Source organism: Dioscorea cayenensis, chromosome 19 (assembly GCF_009730915.1).
Source record: "Dioscorea cayenensis subsp. rotundata cultivar TDr96_F1 chromosome 19, TDr96_F1_v2_PseudoChromosome.rev07_lg8_w22 25.fasta, whole genome shotgun sequence".
In the NCBI taxonomy this organism is placed as follows: Eukaryota; Viridiplantae; Streptophyta; class Magnoliopsida; order Dioscoreales; family Dioscoreaceae; genus Dioscorea; species Dioscorea cayenensis.
The window spans coordinates 474,990-495,819 of record NC_052489.1 but is presented as its reverse complement, the minus strand read 5'-3'; the positions used below and the strand labels follow the sequence as shown (position 1 = coordinate 495,819).

Here is a 20,830-nt window from a genome sequence, read left to right as displayed (position 1 = left end):
GGTTTCTATTTTTAATAATAATAATAATAATAATAATAATAATAATAATAATAATAATAATAATAATAATTGATTTTTATTTTCCAAAAAAAGTTAACTTAATAATTACAAGAATATTAATTTTTCGAATTTAAATTATTTGTTAAATATGAAGATTCGATTTCTTTTTTTATTTAACTAAATTTTTCAAAAATAATAATAATACTTACCATATTTAGTTTTACAAAATCATATATTTGAATTTTATTTTCCAAAAAATAGTTAACTTATTGATTACTAGAATAAAATTTAACTTATTTAGATCAAGTTTTCGAATTTAAATCATTCGTTAATTATGAAGATATGATTCATTTTTTTTATTTAATTACAAATTTCAAAATAATAAGTGATATTATAAAAAAATATAAGTCACCTCTACAGGGGTATAAACGCCAAAAGGCCTTCTACCGGATCTACACAATCGGATCCGAATCCGCTTACAGAATCCGTTTACGGGCACTGGTTTACTCTATAAATCCCCTTCGTCTCCGTTCTCTTCTCTTCGACTGCAGAGAAGGAAGAAGGCAACAATGGCGGAAGTCGAAGAACCTCTGCGAATCCGCAGATACGAGCAACCTCCATCTTCCGAAGAGTTCTCTTCTCTGATTGAAGCCTCCAATGTTCCGGCGGTAATACCAATGTTCTTGATTCCAGTCTTCTTTTCCTATCTTGTTGATTTCTGTACCGCTGGTTCTTTGTCTTCTTTGAAGGTCTTTGTTGGCGTTTCCAGGGATTGGAAGGCCTTCTCCAGGTGGAACCCTTCTAATGGAGGTCTTGATTACTTAGAGGTGAGCTGCTTTTTTTTTGCGTTTCGTGATGAATTAAAGCAGGGTTTGAAATTATGTTTGAAGGAAAATGTTCTTTGATGAGGTAATTTGTTGCTGATTGTGATTGGAGGTTTATTTGAAGTTCTTGAGGTTTCTTGGAATGTGATTTTGGGTTTGGTTTCGTTAACTTTTTCTTGATGGGCTTTGTTTTCTTTCTGAATTTGTATTCTTGGAATGGGTCTTATTCTTTTGAATTTGTTGCTGTTTTGATTGATTGTTTATTTGGGTGCATGCCGCATTGTTCTTTGTGTTTCTTGGAATGTGATTTTGGGGTTTAGTTTAGGTTACTTTTTCTTGATGAACGTGTGTTTTCTTTTTTATTTTGTGTTTTTCAAATGAATCTTGCTTCTTTAGCTTCGTTCTGGAGAATTTCTAACAATCATCCTGTTTTTTAATTCTGATTTACTAGTAATGGTTTGAGAAACTTGTTCTTTCTCTTATTTGTTCCTTATATTGTCTTTTTTTGAAGATTTTTTAGGGTTTGGCTTAGCGTTGGAGGGTGGTTTTCTTGGAAGTTTGTGTTTTTTATTTGATGCATTTGTTTCAGTTTGATATTTTCAGAAGTTTTTACTTCTGATGATTTATTTTCTTTGAATGGATTTTTGGGTTTTATGAGGATTTTATATGATCTTGGTGCATTCGTGGATAAAAGAATTTTGGGATAAGGTAAAAGTAGTTGTGGTTGTTCAGTTTAGTTTCATGTGTATTGTTGCCTAGTCTCCTTGCTAGTTTGCTTGAATACTCTTTTGAGCATCTTCCTTAAACCCGCAATACCTGGTTTTGATGAAGAACTCTAGTAGGGGATTATAATTGTCCCATTTATTGTGCTCAAAGAGATCTGCTTCATTAAATATTAGTATATCATACTCGATCAATAGATGTGAATGAATAAAGTAACATCTTGACCAAGCCATTTTATGATCAGGTTACTATTATTATATATCTCTAAAATGTTACGTGCGAGTTCCATTGATGACATCTCCTTTTTCAGAAAGCAATCAACTTACAATAAGTCCTATACTCTTATATATATTGAGCAAAGAAAATGAAATTTTCAGACAAGAATAGTCTTGGTTCTGGTGGCCTTTAGTAGTCTATCGTGTATTACTTGTGTTGTTTTTGAGAACCAAGCGATGATTTCATTCTAGTCAGAATCTTTTCACAACAATGTGGTGAACATTTTCACTAAGAAGGTTGAAGAAATCAAGAACATCATCAATGTAATCAAATCATTTTCAAAGGAGCTGTTTTTGCAGGAACAAGTAGGATCTGCTACTGTGGAGGCTATGCTATCTACATCTGCACCGGTTTTCTATGGAGATCTCAGACGCCATGAGAGAGTAAGCTAGCATTTTGGATAAGAATTTGGTGATTGAGATAGTTCTATGCTTGCCATTCATAAATTGAGCCATTCTTTGCTGTACCACTCTGGTGTTTGTATTTGGTTATTTCATGATTTATTTTTCTCTCTGATTGTAGGTTCCTTTATCATTTTCTACCTTTCTTACCTCTTGCAAATTGTATCTTCATCACGGCGATAGTTCAAGGAATAACTCTGCTTTTATGGCGCTCTCTGATCCAGATAAAACTCAATCGACTTTGTTGGATTCTCCTGATAAAATTTATTTAGCTCAGGTAAAACATTTCAATGATATTAATGCTGCATTGTAATTTCTTCAGTCTCTTTTTTTTTCTTAATTAGTACTTGCATTGCCTCCATCAACTCTTTCCCTATGTTCTCCATGATGCATATCTTTGATTTTTGTATTTGTACCTTGCACACACCTACTTATGTTGATGTGAATTTATACTAAAACCCATATGTTTCAATGGGACAAGTGTGGGAGGATAAGCTCTGTTGACAACAGACTTTTGTATACAGGTGCCGATTTTGCTTATAGAGAGCAAAGAGAGATGCCCCTTGGAGAATCTTATGGAAGATATTCGAATGGTTTGGTCATTTCCTTTAGTACCAATTTGCTAATGGATTCTGTTTTTTGGTTATGTTTCAGATACGGAGCTCTCTAAGCATTTGATAGGTCCTTGCAATTTGCAATCTTCCCTCATGAGTTTTGGTGTGATATTCTATTTTTATACTGCAGCCAATATTTTTAAAGGCAAAGCAGATGTCAGCAATTAACTTATGGATGAATAGGGCAAGGTCCAAATCTAGTACTCACTATGATCCTCATCATAACCTTCTTTGTATTATTGCTGGATGCAAACAAGGTAAAAGATTCTGAGCATTCATGGGTTAGTGTTTTTCTCCCTTCAATTTGATGTCACAATTTGCATTTGCAACAAATTGTTAAACTGCCGTTGTTTAGTTTCCTTTGGTATGCTGTCATAGGTTGCATTTACTACAAAAAATTAACAAATAATGGTGGTCTTATAAGCAAGAAATGATATGTCTTCAATTACTGAATTAGTGACATCTCTGGTGTTCAATGTATGTAGACATTGTTATTTGAATTGAACTTTTAAGGAATGGGTTTGTTATCTGAACATTATATTTCGGTAAATTTCGCTTGTTGTTCTTTGCTGTTTTCGAGGTATTCATGACAGATGTAGTAGAATACAATGGGAATCCTTCAAAAAAAAAAATTTCGTTAGCATTGTCTTTCTTGTCTTCTAACTATCCGACATGGCCCGATTTGTAGTTGCGAGCAAGTCTTGCATATTTCTTGTTGTTTCTAAACTGAATTGTGAATGGTTTACAAAATTCTATCTAAATGCTTAGTTTGCCACCTTATTCAATTATTCATTAACTATAGTTTGAATGATAAATCACTTGTTCATTAACTACAGTTTGAATGATAAAAAGTATTTGGTACCATGCTTCTTGTAGTCTAAGATATCCACCTTTTTCTTATTTCTTATTGTTGCTCGCCAGCATGAGTTTTGCTTGACACATTGATTCTGTATTCTCTTTATCTAAAACCAGGGTAGTTCTTTGTAATGGTAGTTTTTAAAGGAAGTAATGAGGGAAGCACCTCTGTGAGTTTGCCGGTTCCTATCCTTCTTATCCTGTTATTGTGGGGAAATTTTTGGTTTACCTGTATAACTTGTCCTTGGATTTTACTTTTTTTGTCCAACTTACACTATAAATCTCTCATAGTGATGCTTTCTAAGAAAAGTTGCTAATCCCTTGTTAAAATCTGTTTATTATTATTATTATTGTTATTATAATATATCTTTTGCTTAAAGCAATATTGTGACTGCATTTACCTCTCTTCAAGCTGCCCCAATATAGCAGTATCTGCCCCATATCAAGTGAAATTAAAATTGTTTTCTAACTTCCATCAACTGAATCATAAAATATAAAACACTGTGTTTTCTGTTCATTGCCATATATCACCTCCGTGTAAGATAATATATGGCCATTCCACCATTTTAGACGTTCTGTTGGTCTGCCTGGAACACGGTGATCAGACCTTTTAAGTATCATTTTTACAGATCAGTTGTAGGATACCTTTTAGATTTTGTTTTTATGAATTGTTGTATGCTGTGTTACTTTCCTGATTATATAGATGTAATTTCAGTTGTTTTATGGCCACCTTCTGCAAGTCCTTTGCTACAACTAATGCCCATATATGGAGAAGCTTCAAACCACAGGTATGATTTATTTAATTTGCCTTATACAATGGTTCATAATACCATAACATATGTTTGCTTCTTATTTGGCAGTGATTGTAATATCGACAATCCTGATCTTGTGGGTAATGCAACGGCTCAAAGCCGTATGGAATATGCTCAGAAAATCATTCTTCATGCAGGCGATGCTCTCTTCATCCCTGAAGGATGGTAAAAACTTTCTTCCTCATTTTGGTCAATTGCTTGTTTTTTCCTTTGTATATTTTCCTAACTGTATGGTCCTATTTGTTTGCTTGCTGAATAGTTATTTGAAGAGGCAATTTATTTGCATGCTTGTGTGCTTAATCTCCATTCTGTGATTTATTTCTCACTTCATATATGATGCAAAAAATTAGGTGTGTTTAAGTTTATGGATGCAACCTTTTAGGTAATGCCTTAACATCTCTGTGGACTCTGCCGTGGAAGCGAATGTTTCATTTTTAATACACTTGTATGTATGATTTTCCAAAATCAATTTTAAGTTCCTTAGCTTTGAACAAACAACATTACTAATAAATCCAACATCTTGAGGAGAGGACATTAAAACAAGGTTATACTGATACATTGTAGAGATGATATGGCCATGCACCATATATATGAAGTCACAAATAGTGCCTCCATTCACAAATTGGCAAAAATTTTAGTGGTTTCATAAACAAATTAAAATAACAAAATATTCTGTGATTGAGCTCAATTTTTGAAAGAACTTATACTTTTTCAAAAATAACTAAACACACGGTATGGTCAACTAGGTAACTAAGTAACTAGGCGATGAAGCCATTTCTAGGTACTAAGCCAGCAACCTTTAACAATCATGATCAGATAAATGATGATCTCAACTAGCTATTTTTATTTTTATTTATTTTTTATTTTTTATTTTTTTTAATTGAATTGAACCCTCAATTAGATGTTTCATCTAGAGATCATAAATGTTGTTTTTCCTTATATTACCCTTACATTTCATGGTGTTTGTGAACTAGGTAAGATTTTTTTTTTTTTGACAAGATTGTGCTTTCATATTTTCTCCTTTTCGTTAGTCCATTGTTTTTCAAGTTTGATGATATGTATCTTACTTCTGGATTACCATTTTTGTAATTGTTGGAGATTTTGGTTTGTGTGGTATGGATACCTATTATTTCCTTAGCTTCAAACTGGTAATAACATGAATTTTGATGCGTGATGCGTATCGCAAGTGCACAGGTCGTCAAGTAGTAAATAAAATATCGTTCCCACGAGGAATATGATGTTGATTACTAATTTCTTGTAACTAAAGGTTATCTACACAAAGCCAAATAAAAGGATAATGAAGATAAATAGAACTAATTGTAATTGAAGTTAAAACTATTAAAATATGGGCAATGGCAAGGAGGGAGAATTCATAATTCAAAGGTTTCTAGGATTAGGGTTTCACCGTAATGATAAACAAAAGATCTTGTATGACTCTCTATTAAGCTTAATTGTTTGAAGGTGGTTTATTCTATAGTACTCACTATTTCCTTTTTGAAAATATAGTGATGTATCTAACTTAGATAAACTTCTACCTTCAGGGTAATTGAATCTTATTAGATTTTTTAATTTCTGTGATAACCATTGTTTCTCAAGAAAGCCAAATCTATGGTTTCAAGCTTAATCCTAGGGTTTCTAACACCGTAGTTCACCTTTCGGTCTTTCTTTTGGTGTCTAAGATCATGCAAATATAGGATCCATCACATTGACAAGCATTAAAACCAAAGGATTAAATTAAACAAAATTTAAGCATTAAAATAGAAAGAAAAGTCAATTTAAAGTATCTTTATTCATCAAGGGGCCAATCCCCAACCCTCGAAAGATGATCTACTCACTCATGTTCAAATAGCAACCCATGATGTTCAAACTAAGCATCAATAAATAACATAAAACGAAATAAAGGAAAAAAAAGCTCGGTTTGATTGATGAGTTCTACGCTTGAAAGTCGATAGATCTTTAAGTAATTTTTGATTTTCTCCGTCTTTTGATGTTTGCTTTGGTCTTCTGGTGTTTCTCAACTTTGAACTCTAACCATGGCGACCAAAAGATCCCTTTCTAAAAATCTTCCATGGTCTTATATAGGATGAAATATTAGGGTTTTTTTTTGGTGGCCATGCGCTATGAGTGTGGTGTGCACCAAAGGTGGATCATAGTCCTTTCTGAATTAAGATCCTGCATTGTGCTCCATGCCCATGGTGGTTGACACTGATGGGTCATGTTCCTTGATATCTTCTCGTTTTGTACTATTTTATCTCCATAACTTCTTTTCAGTTTCTTTTTCTAGAATGCTTCAAATAATTATATAAATCTATTGGAATAGAAGAAATTTTGAAAAAGGTTCCTCGATGGTCATATAAATTGACAAATGGTTTAGAAAACGAGGACGAAAATGAAGAAGAATCAACGGAAGATCCCGGGTTTCGTTCAAGAAAAGCCAAACATGAGGTAATCTATATTGATAACATAAGAAGAAGACAGAGAGCGAGACTGTTGCTCCTGTTGTTGTTGAAGCTTAAGACACTGATGCTTCACATGTCTAGAATGCTTGCAGTAACGACACATGACAAACGATCTTGGAGAAGGTGAAGAGGAGGCTGTGGTTTTTTTTTTTTAATCAATTCCTGTATCATCGCAGTGGAGGTGTCGTGGAAGCACTGTGCTCGACACTTTAGGGAACAGTGCGTTGTCATTGTAGATGATGGAAAACAGGGTCACTGTAGGCACTAGTGCGTTGTTACTGTAGGTATCATAGTAGATGTTATTGTAGGTGTCACTGTAAGCAACAGTGTGCTGTCCTTGTAGGTATTGCTGTAGATGTCACTGTAGAGATGAATCACCAATGAGTCATCATCAAGGAAGCTTTGTCTGGCACTTTAGAAATTTGTCACCATTAATTAAGGGTTATCTGCCACTTTGTTTGCCATTATGTTGATGTCTTCTATCAAATAAACTTTCATTCACTGTGATATGGCTGCCATCTTCTTGTCACCGGATGGAGTTCGTCACCGGATTGAGTTGTGCACCAAACGGAGTGGCGGCAAAAAGAGAGGCTACGGACAGAGCTGTTGCACAGAGGAGTGGAGGTGCGGTGCGGAGACCGAGGAGGCTTCCGGCGGTGATGCGTGGAGGCTGGCAGATCGGGGCCGATCTCGAGCGCAAGACTGAAGCTGAAGTGTGCAGGGAGGAGACCGGCGTGAAGGAAGCCAAGGCAGTAAACGAAGAGCTAATGCGCTCTCAAAAAGAAATTCGACCAAGTAGACACATATTCGGTGAAAATAAAAAAAACGCCGAGAAAGCATCTCACGAAAGCTTTAGATCCTGCAAAGAAATGATGATGCCGGAAAAATAGGGAGATATCCGGCGAAGTAAAGATAAATCCGGCGAGATGAAGAGATGGTTAGAGTTTATTGAAAAAAAATCGCTGGGAAAACCTTCTTTGATACCATTTAAGAAAATGTGAGAGAAGAAGCTATCATTTATTAGGGCAACATCCCAATAAATAAATAAATACAAGAGTATGTAAGAGTATGTATGAACAAAAGTACATTTATGATATTTTTTGATAAGCTAGCATCACTGATCTCCGCACTGCCTCCACTCCTATTGAGTTGTATCATTGTTTCTCTTCTTCTGATGGTGAGCTGTTAAATGATCGTACCCGCTATCGAGCACTTGCGGGTGCTCTTATTTATTTGACCATCACTCGGTCTGATATTGCGTATGTTGTTCGAGTTCTTAGCCAATTTGTCAGTGTTCTCCGATCTACTCATTATGTTGCACTTCTACGGGTTTTTCGTTATTTCCGTGGCATTATTACTCGATCTCTACTATTTTCTACCACGTCCTCGCTTGAGTTGCGCTCATACTGTGATGCTGATTGGGCAGGTGATGTTACTAATTGGAGATCTACTATTGGTTTCTGCGTTTTCCTTTAAGATTTTGATGGACTTTGGTGTCTCCACATCTGCCCTACTCCTATCTATTGTGATAACCAGAGTGCCATCAAAATTGCTGCCAATCCAGTGTTTTATGAGCGCACAAAGCATCTTGAGGTCTCTCTTCACTTTGTTCGTCATCATTGTCTTACTGGCAGTATTTTTCTTCTGTGTGTTGTCTCTACACAGCAACTTGTTGATTTTTCACTAAGGCACATACTGTCGCTCAATTTCAGTTCTTAGTTGACAAACTCTCAATTTATGCCCCATCGTGAGTTTGAGGCGGCGTGTTAGAGTAATATACCTTTATGTATAACGTATATATATACATTGTATCTCCCTGTTCATACATATTCTTACATACTCTTGTATCTATTTATTAGGATGTTGCCCTGATGAATGGTAGCTTCTCTCACATTCCTTGCAACAAAGATCTAATGATAGTAAAAATAGGTATGAATCGTATGATGTGATATTGTGGTTTTTTAAGAAATTTCCACATTAGAACACTTCTCTGTACCGGATAAGGACCTTCCATCAGCTACTTTCACATCAAACTTCTCCGAATTCTACACAAATAAGTTAAGCCTGTTGGAGACTTGGACGTCAAAATTTATTTTTGTACTACCAAAATTGAAAAGAATGGTGGTAGGCCCACATTTGATGAAGCCACTGACTTGCACAGTCTTGGGGGAGTTGGATAACTTGCTAATGCATGAATGCCATGAACAGACATGCAACTGTATGGTCATCACCATCATCATCATCGTTTAGCCTTTCTTCTTGATGTTTGTTCCATCATCATTGACCAGTTTAACCATCAAAAACTACTGTCTATTCTTGCAATGATGCCCCTCTTGCCATTTTTCATCACAATGCCAAACCCTTATCTATGCATTCCTTAAGCTTTTCTAGTGCAAGCTTTTTTAATGGAGCATTCCAATTAGTAGATGATATGCTCTCATGTATCTTTCCAATGGACAAGATGACTTTGGTGACCAACAACACTCTTCAGTAATTTTCTCTTCATGAAGTTTGGAGAAGGAAATTGCAACTAGCATTTTATGAATCTGACCGAAAACCGTCTACTAAGGTACCAACTAGTTGGTGTTCTGTCTATTTTTTTTTATCCCTGTTAGATAGGCATTCAAAATGGCTTTGGTACTCCAAAATTGTGGTTTTTTGCCAAATCTGTGCAAGCAATATTCTCATACTCTGAAAGACCAAATCTAATCAAGAGACGTTGAACAAATTCTTCCTATGTGGGAACTCTGTGGGAAGATTTGAACCAATCATAAACATTGGATAGCATCACCATCAAGATTAGTAGGGGTGATTGCTACTGTGATGTACGTAGAGTGCGATGGAATCAAAATAAATTTTCTGCACTAGAAATTTAACCTGTAGGATCACCTCCCTTCCATCAAGGAAATTCAACATTCATGTGTAGACTGGGATCACGGTCGCCATGCAAACCACCTCCTCTAACGGCATGCCCAGGTCCTTAATTTTCATGTGACTTGCTTTAGAGAATTTGTCACTGAGCTCAACCTTGATCATGGTGACTTTTTTGTGCAAATTCCCCAAAAACCCAGTCAATGTTTGCCTGGAGAGAATCTTTCAACTGCTTAATTTTTTTTCAACTTGGCAAGCTTCAAATTTGGATCATCACTCGCGATTCTCTACCATGATCATCACAAAATTGTGAAAGATTGCAAATCTGTGATGCCCGAGCATTCTTTTTGTCCATGAGTAAGAATCATATAGAAATAAAGATTGATACTGGCTCTAGTTCTATGATGATAGGATTCTTGTGTATAGAGTGGGAAGCAGAATAAGATTGGAAGAACTTGGTTTATTTTAAGGAAACCCTAGCCTCCAGTGTGATACAATATCAATACTTTTCTGTTCTTTGTGTTTCTAGGGTATACAAATTTATACCAATAAGAATAAAGGTAAAAAAGGAAAATAAAATAAAACTATCTTAAACAAAATAAACTATTTATAATCAAACACCTTTATCTGATTAGGACTAGAAGGGAAAAGGTAACTTATTTGATTATGAGAGACTTGTAAGTGACATCATATGATACCAGCTTTTTCCTTTTAGCTTATACAAGGACTTGAGATTTGGTTAGAAAGATCATCACACGGTGAAGTAAATGATAAGCAAGAGGTAACATATCATCTTACTCTTAGTTTAGTGATGATCTTTTCTTAAATGATCTTTAAATGTATAAATATCTCCATGTTTGTTGCTGACACATGCTTTTTTCTCAGGTTTCACCAAGTGGATAGTGATGATTTGACCATTGCGGTGAACTTCTGGTGGAAGTCTTTTATGATGTCTAACATGTCAGAACACATGGAAGCATACTATCTACGCCGAATATTAAGCAGGTATTATTACTTTACTGTTTGCTTTAGGGCAAAATGGGCAATGAGGTTGACCTGTAAAAAAATTATTTATTTGCGTTATTTCATGTTGATCGATTGCATCTTTTTGGACGCGTTTTGACTTGACTGTAATGGGAAAAGACTGCTTGAGCGGGAAAAGGTATGCATCTTCTCAGTAGGATATTGTTTGCCCTTTTGGGTATCATGCAACTACTAAGATTGTTAATTTAGACATAACAGCCTTCCTGTTCTGGTCACCATTGTCAAGGCCTAAAATTTCTTATATATGCCACAGTAATATATGAATAGCATTGTTTTCTGAACTCATTATCTAACTTGTTGTCATTGAATTGATTTAAAATTGTAGGTGCCTTGAAACATTAGATTTCTTGGTGTCTGATATTTCAACTCTTTCCTGTTCCTGTTTGATTATTTACCTTGGAAAAGAAGATAGCCCCTTTTCTTGTGTTCTCCTCACATTAAAGTCACAAGTGTCCTACAAGTTGTGAAAAATGCTTTTGATTAGTTTGACTTGAACTTGTGGATAAATAGGCTTGTGTTTTGATTTTACATACAGAAATATACAAATAAATGTAAACTTAGATATAAATGCTGACAAGCACAGCAGGCACTTTATATCACTGTGCACTTTAAATTGGATGTTTTCCTTTGATCAAAATTGAGGTTGCTTGATCTTATTGACAATGATAATATAAGTTAATATGCTACAAATGCAACTATCTTCCGGAAAATTAAGTCTACAAACAGGTTATGTCTGATACTTTAGGAGGTGACCTGGGGTTTGTGTTCTCTTGTGAATAGGACAGGATAAGATGCTGTGCAAGAGCCCCTTTGCTAGTTTAAGATGCAAGAAAATGGCTGAAATTGCTACTGATTTTCCAACAGGTTTGTTATCTTTTATTTTAATTGTTCTGATCTAGCATCAAAGATATATCTGATTTAGTTAAAAACTAATATTTATCTTTCATTTGATTAGTCACCAAAAGAGATTAAGATATATAAGGGGCACTACTTTTCAGTCACCTGGACCCTAATTTAAGATTCTGAAATAAATGGATTTACAAGTAATATTTTTTATGAGTATATTGACTTGGACTTAGGTCCATATATGATTTGCATCTTGTTGTGTTAATTTGCTTATGTTAAGGGAAAATAGATGAAAAGAGGACAAAGAGGAAAAATTGTTTCCTTATCATGTTCAATAAAAAAGAATGTCATGAATAATCAAATAACAGAAAAGGTGAATGGACAAATTTTTTTCCTTACCCTTTCACCATCTTCAGTATTTTTCTTTCCTCCCATGCTTCTTTTATCAGATCACACCCTTAGAAATCAGTTAGATAAGTATATGAAGAATAGACTTAAAACAAATTGATTGAACTAAGTAATATTTATTGGATATAAAGACTTTCTGGTATAAGTCACGATAGATCTAAGCAGAAATATTGCAGGTGCACTTTTCATTATTTTTACTATTTAGTTGTCAAACAATTACATTATAAATTTATAGGTGGCTAACCATATTATATTTTAGGTTTACAATTTTCTGTCAAGCTCAATATTAAAATGAGAATTCTCTGTTAGTTTTTAAGTTTGATGACATGTGTGATCCTACCATTTGGAAGTTTTACTGATCACAACTGAGGCAAGGATAGAGTAGTAGATCCCAAGACACCAGTTATAATGCGGCGAAACCATTTGTAGAAGCAGCACATGGCCAAGCTAGTGTTGAGTTGGTGCTATTGTCTGTTGTACCTTTTGTATCTGGTGAAACTAAACTGTGCCAAAAGCCTGTCTCTATACTCATACAAACTATAGCTTGTCAAGATTCTAGGTTGGATTTCTTTTGAACCTATGCTTGCTCATTTGGAGTTTGAGCCTGTCTTCCCTATGCAAGTTCTGAGCTGCCTTGCTGATACTTTTAGTGGTTTTTTTAATCGATGAGTTTTGGCTGATGGATTCTTTTATTATTTTTTAGTTTTAGCTGCACTCATGTTATTTGGAGAAAGGTGTTGATGACAATGATGCAAAGTTGCAATAAGTATGTAACAACTTCAACACCTCAGGCATCTGATAATGCTTATACGAGACACTAATTTTGGTCTTCTAGTTTAAGCTGCCCCCTTGTCCTTGAAGCTGGGTGATTCTGTTTCTTTTATGAAATTCAGCATTACTCTTACTCCTGTTCATACCCAAATGTGTCAAAATCTCTCATAAAGGTATATGAGAAGAGACACCTTTCTTTGGTTTGGGGATAGTGGGATCCCTATTATGCCACTTCTTCTGACCAAAACACGTAAAGAAAGTATATCTTAGGGAATTTGAGTTAAGTTCTATCCACAATCTGGAATCCCTTGCCCCAGTTTATCAATAAATGCAGTGTTTATGTTTGTGTAGTTCTCTAATATTTTTTTTTTTGCAGTTGTGCTTGCAATGCCGATAACTGTGTTTATTTTTGTTCTATCAGGTGGTGATGAATCAAATTCTGTTGTCCAGAGGGGTAACATAAATGGGAATGCTGAACAGCAGGGGGTGACTTTGGAACAGCTAGAACCCTTCACTTCGGTTGTACTACATGAATTAATTTCTTTGGTGCATAACACTCTTAACTCTTCTGGTCAAAATCAAGTTAAGGAGTCCCATTTGGAAGCTTTGGATGTTACCGTTGAAAATAATTGCACGCATGCTAGAACAGAAAATTCTGTTCTCTTAGAGGACAATCCTGTTACAAGCATTTTTTGGACAATTGAACCACTTGTTCTTCGAAAGGTCTTTCTGGTCATGGTGGTAGGGCTTCCTATTTATTTCATATGCTCATCTAATGACCTGAATTTGCTTCATATATTTGGTGATCTATGCAATATTCCCACACTTTATTATTTTGCAAATTTAGAGAATTGACTACGCCTTTGCTTAAGTAGAGATTTTGATCTACTTGGATGATTCCATCTTAATTTTTTGCCGATAAAGAGTATGGTTTTACGTCTTTCAATTTTGCTTGATATCTAATTTCAAAATTTTTGTAATACTATTTTACATTTAGTCAAGCTTTTCTTTGAACTATCCCAGAAAAAATATACTCTTAAGTTGCTTTCTGTTTATTGGAACTATTCTTTTAATCAATGAGTTAATAATTTTTCTGTTGATTGAATGCGGTATTCCTTGTGTTTCACCTTGCTTGCTGCAGCGTTGATGGGCTGTTTTGAGAAGCCATGATCTGGAACTCTTCACCATTGGAATTTTTCTTGCCATTTATACACCATTGTGCCTCCACTTATTTTAAAATGATTCAATGATTCTTCGTATTTAACTCTGCTTTTTATTTTGTAATTGCTAACATTTTTGGGATTTTATATAACAGTAGGATTATGGTTTTATCAGAACTGGGGTTGCATGCAATTTTCTTTGTTGGCATCATTGTTTGTGTGCTAGAGTTGTCAATAACATACAGTAAACGGCATTTCTTGTCAGCACTACTTCCCAAGGACATTGGAAGCTCTTGTCCTGCACATGCTGTCGCCTACCGGTGCAGAAGTACTTACACGTAAATTTGATGAGATGGATCAACAGACCACAAAAGAAGAACAGTACATATCAATAGTGCTTTGTTTCTTGTTTAGAAATTTCTGTAATGATGATTTTCTTGTTCATTTGACTTCATGCAGGAAAGAGTTTTACCAAAAGTTCTATAGTGTATTTGATGATCAGCATGCTGCGATGGATGCAATTTTGAATGGAAAGGAAATATTCTCTTTTCAGGTACCTTGAGTATTTTTTCCTTGTTCAGGAAGTTAACTCATATTTGACATACATGCACTGAGTCCTATTTAAATTGAAAAATCCACACTATTTTTCTTGATTATACTTGCTAAAATTAAATATTTAGTTGATCAGGAAGTCTCCATCCTGCAATTTTGACGATTTTGTTTTCCTTGTTTTATCACTGGTTTTGATTGTCCTGATTTTCTAAATTGGATACCAATCACGGCATTCTTCCAGCTAAACAATTTGTTGCCAAATCATGTGGATGCAATCATTTTGATTCGCAATATATATAATGGCTCTTTTTGAATTGTCTTCAAATTTGGCCCCCATATCATCCTTTGGAGTCTGACATGGTTGCATTACGATGCTTATTACCAGTTTGCCACACATGATTTTTATGTCTTTTTTTGCTCCTAAGTTTTCAGTTATAACCTAAGCTGATTCTTCAAGGAAAAGTAGTTGATTACTGGTTAAAAGAGTCCACGTACATAGAATTTCCGGGGAATCTTATTTGTATCTTTTTGTTTGTTTATTGTCAGACTAATGGATGCACTTCTTGTTATGCAGGCATACAAAAATGTGCTTAATTTACATTTGGGAGTAAGTGATTTGGGAGTAAATGACGACGCCAAGATTAGTTAGTTGTGAATGCTGGCAGACATGCATGACCTGGATGACAGAAAAGGTAGAGTGTGCAACATAATCGATGAAAGATGCTGTGTTTCTTGTTTCACATAACTCCATTGAATGAACAATGGAGTTTTGGGCAACATTGTTAGGACAGTGCTAATTGAATGAATTGTCATTGTGTGTTTATATGAACCGCACACAAGACTCTGCTTTGTCATTGCAGGAAATGTTTGGATATGCACCCAAGGAGCAGTGGGCCTTCAGCACAACAATGCATTCATCAAAATCAGGAACCGGCTTTTCATTTCAGATCTCAACAAGTGTGCACTCTTTGTTTCTGGTCTCGCACACATTTCAGGTTGGTGTCTGTGGTGTCCACTAAAGAAGGGAGCCTTCGACCCTTGCCATTTTCAAACTTGAAGATGATAACTTTGAACCATTATCATATGCATGCCAAAGATTAGCTCTGAACTTTACAAATATGATATTTCAGCTAATGTAATGCCAATAACAAGGTCCGCACAATTATTTAAATATATGATTTTCATTTAACTTTGTGGCCTTGCTTTCTTGGTTGCTTTTATAGAGGATTTTAATGGTATAAAACAAGGTTCTGGGTGGGTGTGGGTTTTACTTTTCTGGCTGCATTTTTGCTATTATTTATGTCTCAGTCATTTTTCTTTAATTATTAATGGATTGTCTGGGTGTGATTGAATTTGATCGTGTATAAACAAATACTATAAAAGTGAAGAATCAACAGTTATTGAAAACGAGAGATGCTAATGATATTGTGACCATCATCACTTTTAACTTTTAAAAAGGTCATATTGTAACTGCCTTTCAAAGGCTTAATAGAACCACATACTCATTTCATGTCATATGGGTTTTTTATCTACAAGAATTCATGAATCCAATAGGTGTCTATCTTTCTTTTGTTGTTATCTATTGTCTGTAAATAGGTAAACATGCCGTCACAGTTCAGGAAATATATGAAAGATTTACAGTTATCTTCCAAAATGTTCAATATTGAGGTTTTTTCCTTGCTAAAAGTTGATTGTGATTTACATGTTTAAATGCATGCATGTTAATCCCTAAATGGCACTGATGTAAGTGCACACTGCTATAATTTTCTCAAGAAGCTCCATTTTGTCATTTTGTCTAGATTTATATCTCACATCATTTCTTGTTCTTTTGTTGGTTCAATGATGTAATATGTACTCACAAATATACATTGAGGTATCTTAGGGTTTAGATTGAAAGGAATGATTGATGCTTCTATCCAGTAAGATGCATTCAATCAGTGATGGTTCAGACAAGAAAATAATGCCTTCAGAGTTCAAGACTGGAAAGCAAACTAGTGACCAGGTATACATTTTTATTTCAAAGTTCCAAAGTCCTGTGATTGCTAGGTAGGTATATTTTTCAGATTTAAACTAATAATTGCATATTTTCCAAGTTTCAAATTCATTCAACGTTTTATTGCTCTTTAAGAATCTTAAATGAAGCTTCCAAACAATTCCAATCTATCAAAGATTTGATTGTTCGTGGGTGTGTTTATGGACCTTTTGGTTTTGCTTTGTTTGTTGTTACCAAAATCCCATTGTTTAGAATTTGCCAATTTACAACTGATGTATCTACCTTGTTTTATATCTCAGAGCTTCTGGTTAGGTGCTTATTCTCTTTGCTTCGGATAGCATATTCTATTTGTTGCATTTAAGTCCGAGAAAAGAGCCATTTCAGCATTTTATATTGGATCCAGCTATTCTAGATGGTGTAAGTATCAATGAATTAATTTTTGATCCCTTTTCTTATAAACTTCACTATATTTCTTTTCGTTCTGTGTTGCAGAATCCAATACTGTGCACATAGGGTGCTGCCATCTTAGCTCTTTTATGATATATCATGAGGTAACTAAGTATTTACATTTGATCTTGCTTTTCTAAAACAATATTATTGAATTCGTTCTTTTGAAGAACATAAAAATAGTCCTTTGGTTTAGTGGCTGGAGCCCGACAACCACTAGTAGACCTTGTGCTTGTTGCCTGATTCCTTTTTGTGGCTTCTGCACGGTTTGTACTTAAATGTGATATTGTTATCTGGATGCATTCAACCGGCCATATTAAGTGTGTTTTATTCAACAAGCTTGTTGTAACAACTCATATGATGGGGAAATAATGTGGCCAGTGTCTTAGCAACTCTTCTGGAGGTTGTTTGTTTCAAACTTTTCTTCTCATTAGTTATTCTAGTTTCTTATTTAAGTTTGTGATCCATCTTCCTCTTCTTGTTGTAGTGACTACTTGGTGTCTTTTATATTATTTTATTTTTGTTTTGTCTGCATTTGTGATAGTAGTTTATTGCATTAACCACTATATTTTCTTGGAAAATTCTTTTGATAAAATGTCATGTCCTTTACTTTATTGTAAACCTGAAAAGAAATTTTATGCCTTGAGTTGAATATAGGGAGGCAATGGAGTAGCATGATGCCTTTAAATAAACTGTCTTTATGCCATTTGTATGCCTTCCCATATGTCTTCAATGGCATTCCATCTTTCCTTCTTGAACCTTGTCCATGCATGACTGTCATTGATGTTTTAGTATGATTGTTTCACATCACTGCTTGTAATTTTATATTTACACTTGTATTGCGTTTGTCAACAGTCAGGATAAGTAGCTACAGAGTTATCAATGGATCAAATTGCTTATGCTTGAGCAATTTCCTTATTTAGAAAGATCATTTTCTGAAGATAATGAATGAGTTCATGCTGGCATTATTTTGTTGTTTTATACTTTTATTTAATTCTTTATGTTTTACAGGCCATTATTGTTTGTTTCTTTTTCTTCTCATTCATCAAAACAACTATGGTTGATTTTGGAGATAGCAATGCCCAAAAAAATATATGCGTCACTGAGGTATAACACTCAACTAACGAGATTGTTCTACATTACTTTCGGATAATCACTGGAATTTTTTCTGCCAATAATTTCTCATTCATAGAATAGAAATTAGGTACTTTCAAAAGAGAACCCCCTATCTTGAATTGTTGGATATAGTCTTGAAATCAAAGTGGTTTTTCTGCCGTACCAATGTTGTCCGAGTAGTGTTACATAAGAAACTGAGTTGGCAGTGTAGCATTTATGGGCATTACATATTGGATTAGGTCTTGAGAAATAACTGGCATTTTTCCAATTTTCTGGTCATGAAAGCATCAGGTACTCACATCAATCCTGTTGATTCAATGCCTTTGTATGTTGTAAGACATTGGAAATGTAACCATCAAATGTATCGTCTTGCTTATTAAATATATGCATTCCATTCATATGTAACTTGCATTTCCTGATCATGTTTATTTTATTAAAGGCCCGTGGTTTGTTTATTGTTAGGATGATTAAAGTTTGTGGCTTGGCTTTGTTTCATGCTGTTTTTTAAAATTATGTGATTTAATTTGTGAATTCTTGATATTTTGACAACTCGGTTTGCATTGATTGTAGGTGAAACTAAAGAATCATACCGTGGGCCAACTTGTATGCAATTTCACAGGTTAAATCCACACCATGAGGCTGTGATGATTCAAGAGGAAGAAGATGCTTATGTGTATAGAACTCATAGGCTGACATGCAGATGTAAAACATTAGCCTGACCTAACATGTATGTAGATAGGCCAACGACCTTCGGGTCTATTGGCACACGGGTCGCCGATAGAGCTCTCACTGAGTGGTGAGAGTTCGATTCTCGGCTGGGGCACATTTCTGGGAGTTGTGAAAAGTAATTGTGTATGGGTGGTTCAAAGACTCACGTGATGCTGATCCCTGCCTTCACTGTTTTCACTGCTGCAGGACGCCTCCTGCGCTCTGCAGTGGGTTCGCCCGTTTCCCTTCCCAAAAAAAAAACATGTATGTAGATAGAACATGTGTGTGTGTGTGTGTGAGAGAGAGAGAGAGAGAGAGAGAGAGAGAGAGAGAGAGAGACGCTGTGGTGGGTGGGTACGTGTGTATATATATATATATATTTAAAATCTAGTAAATAATAATGAGTCACACAGAAAAAAAAAAAATGTATATATGTACGAGCTGAGCTAGCGAATGATGATCACTAATAAAAATGAACACAGGTGTTGCGCATGTCAATTTGTGAATAAAGTTTATAAATTAGCTAGCAAATGACAGTCAATAGGTTGTAAAAATGATTGCCAAGAGTTTCACATGAGTCATTGAGATTTGAGAGATGAGAGCATTGCCCACACAAGTCCATGAAAGAGAGTATTACACGCACTTAAGAAAAACATGAGGGAGGCTAAATGACAAGCCAGTAGTAATGCTTTTTCTCTTAAATAACAAGTTCTGAAAAATGAAAGAACATACGTTGCCAGTGAATTGGTATTAGAGGGTTGCATGTCATCACGAAAATATATGTACATATATGTACATATATGAAAGATTACAGTGAATGACATTCAATAACAAATAAAAATGAGCACCTGGTTCGGCAGTCACTTAAAATAAAATCAGTGAAGACAAAAACAATCGCTAACAAAGGTGGTGGCCGTTGGCTTTATTTTGTTGAAGGTCTAATGGGCTATTGATGGGCCGTCCTGATGGTTCTCTTTTGGGCCGGAATGGGCTGTTATCGTGTTGTTAGGCTTTCTGGTGGGTTTTTATATTGGGCCGTTATTGGGCATACCAGCGAGCTTTGGCAGTGGGCCATGTTGGGTTACTATGGGGCCGTTATTTAACTCTGCTTTTTATTTTGCCAACATTTTGGGATTTTACATAACAGTAGGGATTAATTATGGTTTTTTTATTAATCAGAACTGGGGTTGAATGCAATTTTCCTTTGTTGACATTATTGTTTGTGTGCTATAATTGTCAATAGCATACAGTGAAACTGCATTTCTTGTCCTGCACATGTTATCACCTGCCAGTGCAGAAGTACTTAACACGTAAATTTGATGAGATAGATCAACAGACCACAAAGGAACAACAGTACATATCAATAGTGCTCTGTTTCATGTTTAGAAAGTACTGTAATAATGTTTTTCCTGTTCATTTGACTTCATTTGCAGAAAAGAGTTTTACCAGAAGTTCTATAGTGTATCTGATGATCAGCATGCTGCGTTTCTTGTTTTTATAAAATGTGCTGTGTTTCTTGTTTCACATAACTCCATTGAATGAACAATGAAGTTTTGGGCAACAATATCTCCATTGTTATGACACTCTGGTAATTGAATGAACATCCATTGTTGGTTTAAATGAACTGCACACAATGACAAGATCACTCTTGCTTCTTCAATTCATTGCAGGAAATTTGATCCTTGTTTTGGATATGCATCCAAGGAACAGTGGGGCCTTCAGCACAACAATACATTCATCAAAATCAGGAACCAGCTTTTCATTGCAGATCTAGACAAGACTGCACTCTTGGTTTCTGGTCTTGCACACATTTCAAGTAAATGGTTGTGGTGTCCACAAAAGAAGGGGAGTCTTGGGCCCCTGCCATTTTCAAATTTGAAGATGATAACTTGCATGCCAAATATTATCTCTAAACTTTACAAACATGACATTTTCAGTTAAATGTAAGAA

The 20,830-nt window shown here is 35.1% G+C and overlaps 1 protein-coding gene across 7 annotated transcripts; it reads left to right on the top strand.

Moving 5' to 3' along the window:
• The first annotated feature begins 549 nt into the window (after window positions 1-549).
• Window positions 550-18,961, top strand: LOC120283885 (jmjC domain-containing protein C). Of its 7 annotated transcripts, XR_005543395.1 has the most exons (21): window positions 550-668; window positions 750-827; window positions 2,108-2,206; window positions 2,346-2,501; window positions 2,749-2,817; window positions 2,969-3,095; window positions 4,409-4,481; window positions 4,554-4,670; window positions 10,721-10,840; window positions 10,979-10,997; window positions 11,665-11,743; window positions 13,326-13,645; window positions 14,330-14,445; window positions 14,524-14,617; window positions 15,191-15,308; window positions 15,457-15,611; window positions 16,499-16,618; window positions 16,909-17,026; window positions 17,102-17,160; window positions 18,068-18,163; window positions 18,743-18,961. XR_005543395.1 is itself a non-coding variant. In XM_039290673.1 (16 exons), exons 1-15 carry the CDS (start codon window positions 570-572, stop codon window positions 15,263-15,265), a joined length of 1,626 nt encoding a protein of 541 aa, XP_039146607.1. In that variant the 5' UTR covers window positions 550-569; the 3' UTR covers window positions 15,266-15,308; window positions 15,457-15,891. The 7 variants fall into 7 exon arrangements, 5 of the variants coding, with proteins under 5 accessions (XP_039146607.1, XP_039146606.1, XP_039146604.1 ...); XR_005543396.1 differs by lacking the exon at window positions 18,068-18,163; XM_039290673.1 differs by lacking the exons at window positions 16,499-16,618; window positions 16,909-17,026; window positions 17,102-17,160; window positions 18,068-18,163; window positions 18,743-18,961 and having other exon boundaries at window positions 2,123-2,206; window positions 15,457-15,891.
• Window positions 18,962-20,830: the final 1,869 nt, after the last annotated feature.